The sequence below is a fragment of the Quercus lobata genome, chromosome 1 (genome assembly GCF_001633185.2).
Source record: "Quercus lobata isolate SW786 chromosome 1, ValleyOak3.0 Primary Assembly, whole genome shotgun sequence".
NCBI lineage: Eukaryota > Viridiplantae > Streptophyta > Magnoliopsida > Fagales > Fagaceae > Quercus > Quercus lobata.
Window position 1 is genome coordinate 7,679,997 of NC_044904.1, and position 4,358 is coordinate 7,684,354.

The 4,358-nt window shown below is 32.8% G+C and overlaps 1 protein-coding gene across 1 annotated transcript; it reads left to right on the forward strand.

The window, feature by feature from the left end:
- Nucleotides 1-899: 899 nt before the first annotated feature.
- LOC115974433 (glucan endo-1,3-beta-glucosidase 6-like) lies at nucleotides 900-4,131 on the forward strand. Its single transcript, XM_031094842.1, has 2 exons — nucleotides 900-1,245; nucleotides 2,945-4,131. The coding sequence occupies exons 1-2, from the start codon at nucleotides 905-907 to the stop codon at nucleotides 4,074-4,076; spliced, it is 1,473 nt and encodes a 490-aa protein (XP_030950702.1). The 5' UTR covers nucleotides 900-904; the 3' UTR covers nucleotides 4,077-4,131.
- Nucleotides 4,132-4,358: the final 227 nt, after the last annotated feature.

The window sequence follows — 4,358 nt, forward strand, 5'->3', positions numbered from 1 at the left end:
CAATACCCTAGACAAAATCAAAGATAGGCTTAAGGCCCTATGACAAAACAAAATAGGTCTAACACCCCAAGACAAATAAGAATGAGCCTAAGGGCCAAACAAAGAACTAGATGAGCCTAAAACCCTCTAGATGAAGGAAAAAAATAGACTTAATTCCCCTAGACAAGGTAAATATAGATTTAAGTCTCAAACAAAACTAAAAAAAATACAAGTTGGACACAAGCCCCTTGCCAAAACTAGAAATGAAAGACTTGAATCATCAGAGAACTTGCTTTATAACTTTGACGACTTGCTGATTTTGTAATTTATTGTATCATAATTTGTTTAATTGAAACTTAATTAATAAACTCATTGCATAAAAAATTTGGGGTCTAAATAAGATTTTTCAAATAAGGTTTTAGTGCGTCAAATTGGAAGTATAGCTAAGGATTTTGACGAATAAGTTTTGTGCTAGCTACGGCTTACTGGCAATATTCCTAAGCCATGACGAAGGTGAATCGGATTTGGAAAAGCTAAAATAAAGTAGGAGAAGAATAACAAAGGGACTTTTCATGCAAAAACTAATTTATTTAGTTGAGAAAGATATCCAGATTGGGAAATATGCATCCCTTGTCAATAGGTTTTCTGCTTTTGGGTCCAAAGAATACCAGCACATAACAAGTTAACTCAATTCCTAACTTTCTTGATAGATTTTCTCAAATAAGATGATTGGTCAGCCAAATGGGTTTTCCCTTGGAATCCAGTTCCTTATTGAATCTTTATGTAATTCCTTACCTTTCTTTTCATAAAAGGAAAAGAAGATTCATGTATACCTTTGAACATTGGTTCAATTAAATATTACTTCATAAATACTTGTGTTGGAGCAACAAACCTAAGAAAACAAAAAAGTTGGGAGAAAATCAACATGGGTTTCTGCTATTTCTTATGGTTCTTGTTGTTTTGCATGTTATTAGAAGGACAAATAAAGGGGGTCTCAGGCCTGGGTGTTAACTGGGGAACTCGTTTAACGCATCCAGTCCCACCAAAAATAGTAGTCAGGCTATTGAAAGACAATGGATTTAATAAAGTGAAGCTGTTTGAAGCAGATCCTGGGGCACTCCAAGCTCTTGGGAGATCTGGTATTGAGGTTATGCTTGGGATACCCAATGAGTTCTTAGCATCGCTTGCAAGCAGTGTCCGAGTTGCCGAGGACTGGGTAGCTAAAAATGTCTCCAACTACATATCCAAATATGGGACCAATATAAGGTAAACCCTTTATCTTGTTTTTTCTCAAGCCTGACGTTTCCCAAAATTCAATATTTTCATTTCTAAGACAAGCATCTGCATGGCTAAGGCATGAACTTATTCTGAATAGATGAACACTGATTACTAGTTTTCAAGAAGTCACCCTGTACGTTTTCGTTTGGGTAAAGGCACAGAGCTCTTCTTTGTTTCTTTCTTCTTCTCTCTCTTTTTTTTTTTTTTTTTTGAAACAAACATATGGAGAAGGAAAGAGATTCTAATACAAAGGCACATCACAACTCCACTCAATAGTTATGGTAACTTTTGTTTCCGTTTTTTGTTGCAAATAATTCAATTTTTAAGGTTTTTTTTTAATTTTATTTTTTTAAAGAAATAAACTAGTTTTTAGTTATTTATTACATATTTAGAGTTTGTTTAGAAACAACTTATGATACTTTATAATAAATGTATAATAGATTTATTATAAACTAGTTTATTATATATTTAGAGTCTGTTTGTGAATAACTTATTTATTATAAAGTGTCATTTATCCAAATATTTAATTTTAAGCTGTAGTTGTTTTTTGTGTTTTTGTTTTAATTTTTAATTTATTTTTATACTTTAAAATTAAATAACTTACAATTGTTAACTTTTAGATTTTCAAAATATTAATAAAAAAAAAATTTTTGAATGTGTCATCATGTATATCAGTACTTTTTATTTGGTCTAATTGCTATGCGTGGCAATGCCTTGGGTTTAATATATTTTCCGACCCAATCCCGATGCTAATAGTATTGGCGTTGAAATTTTTAAATGGGTTTAGGGTGAGTTTGGATTTAAATTTTTAAGCGTGCTACGGTTTAAGTTTTGCACATTAGGTATTGAACCCATCCTGATTATGTATTTAAATAACTAAATTACCTGTATTATTATTTTTATTTACATAAAAAATAAGGGTTTGTATATCAAAAGCAGTAAGTGTGTTTCCCTTTATTTTAAAAAATTACTTATTATTTAATTTAGCGTAAGAGTGCTTACTAATATGCTTAAATTTAAAAAAACAATATTATAGATATACAACTTTCGGTTAACTTGTCCTGATCTACTTGTTTAACTCAACTTAATTAAATGAATGGGTGGTTTTGTATTTTTTAAATACAAAAAGAATGAATTTGTGATGGAATTTCTGAAATTAAATAGACTTTGATATACGGAAATATTAAAAGAGTTTGGGTTTGAAAAGTACTGAACCCTTACCCATTGTCATTCCTACATTTTATAGGCCTTTCTATATATGTCCTGTTGAAGAATTACAGGCCTTTCTATATATGTCCTATTCATTTTCAATGTAAGGACTAGAAATTTGCTATACGTGTATTGTTGAATTTATTTCCTATCATGTTTAACATAAGATTGATGTGAAAATTGAGAAGCATGTTGAGAATATACACATGAAAATCATTGTTGAGAAATGTAATCCAACAATTGAGAATGACAACATATTGATCCAATACAATTTGAATTCAACTATATATACACACTTAGGTTCCTTATTACTTTCTCAAAAAAAAAAAGAAAAAAAGAAAAAAAAAAAAGGAGGGTTCCTTGTTACTTACTTATTGATCATGTATTAATAAAAAAAATTTTAGAAGGGAAATATTAATTGCAATTGATTGCATTAATTAAACTGTGTTTAACATATGTTATGCATGTATCCACACAGCTATGTAGCAGTGGGTAATGAACCTTTTCTTAAGACATACAAAGACAAATTTCTACAAACCACATTTCCAGCTCTCAAAAATGTTCAAGCAGCCCTCATAAAAGCCGGCTTAGGCCGGCAAGTGAAGGTGACAGTCCCATTAAATGCAGATGTGTACCAGACCGACACTGATCTTCCTTCTGGAGGTGACTTCCGGTCGGATATTCGTACTCTCATGATTTCCATGGTCAAGTTCCTCAGTGACAGTGGTTCTGCCCTCGTCATCAACATCTACCCATTTCTCAGCCTCTACGCAGACCCCCATTTTCCAAAAGATTATGCCTTTTTCAATGGCAATTCTACCCCAATTGTTGATGGCTCTATCTCTTACACCAATGTGTTTGATGCAAACTATGACACCCTTATTTCAGCTCTTGAAAAGAACGGTTTTGCATCAATGCCTGTTATCATTGGTGAAGTTGGATGGCCAACTGATGGTGACATCAATGCTAACATAGAGTATGCAAAAAGATTCAATCAAGGCTTACTTGATCGAATAATTAAAGGTCAAGGCACACCCAAGAGGCGTACTCCACCAGATATCTATTTGTTTGGCCTTATTGATGAAGATGCTAAGAGCGTAGATCCAGGTAATTTTGAAAGGCATTGGGGTATATTCTATTATGATGGAACTATTAAATATGCTTTGGATTTGGGCAATGGACGTGGTCTAGTTGCGGCTAAAGGAGTAAAGTATTTGGCTAGGGAATGGTGTGTAATGTCACCTCAGGCAAATCTTTTGGACCCAAATTTGACAAACAGTGTAAACTACGCATGCACTTATGCTGATTGCACCTCTCTTGGATATGGAACAAGTTGCGGTACATTGGATGCTAGAAGCAATGCTTCTTATGCTTTTAACATGTACTACCAGACCTTGGATCAGCGAAAAGATGCATGTAAATTTAATAATCTATCAACCATTACAAAATTGGATCCATCTCAGGGTACATGTCGATTTGAGATAATGATCGACCTTGGGACGCACCAGCTTCCGCCATCTCGTTCTTCTTCATTGGCTGTTGGAAGCAACCGAAACTCACTACTCTTGGCGCTTCTTATTGGGCTCATCACATTGATTACATATGTATAACTTGGATTGATTTTCACAACTGGATGAATTTTCATGCACATATCACATCCGATTTCTAAACTATATCAATTTATTCATTTTTATTTTTATTTTTTATCTTTGTCTTTTTTTAATTTTTACTCGAGAGGGTATTTGTATCTAGAAGAAATCGACTTAAATTCATTCCTTATTCACTATATGAATATTCTTTGTTCCTTGTCCAAATATTACAAGACAATTCCTAGAGTTACTTTCATCATGCATGTCTCAAAACTTGTAAAAATATTAATTAACTAATCTTAA

Excerpts from the sequence above, each read along its gene's own strand:
- LOC115974433 (XM_031094842.1), top strand. The coding sequence starts at position 905 with ATGGGTTTCTGCTATTTCTTATGGTTCTTGTTGTTTTGCATGTTATTA. Across the intron at positions 1,246-2,944 it reads AAATATGGGACCAATATAAG|CTATGTAGCAGTGGGTAATG; the intron begins GTAAACCCTTTA and ends GTATCCACACAG.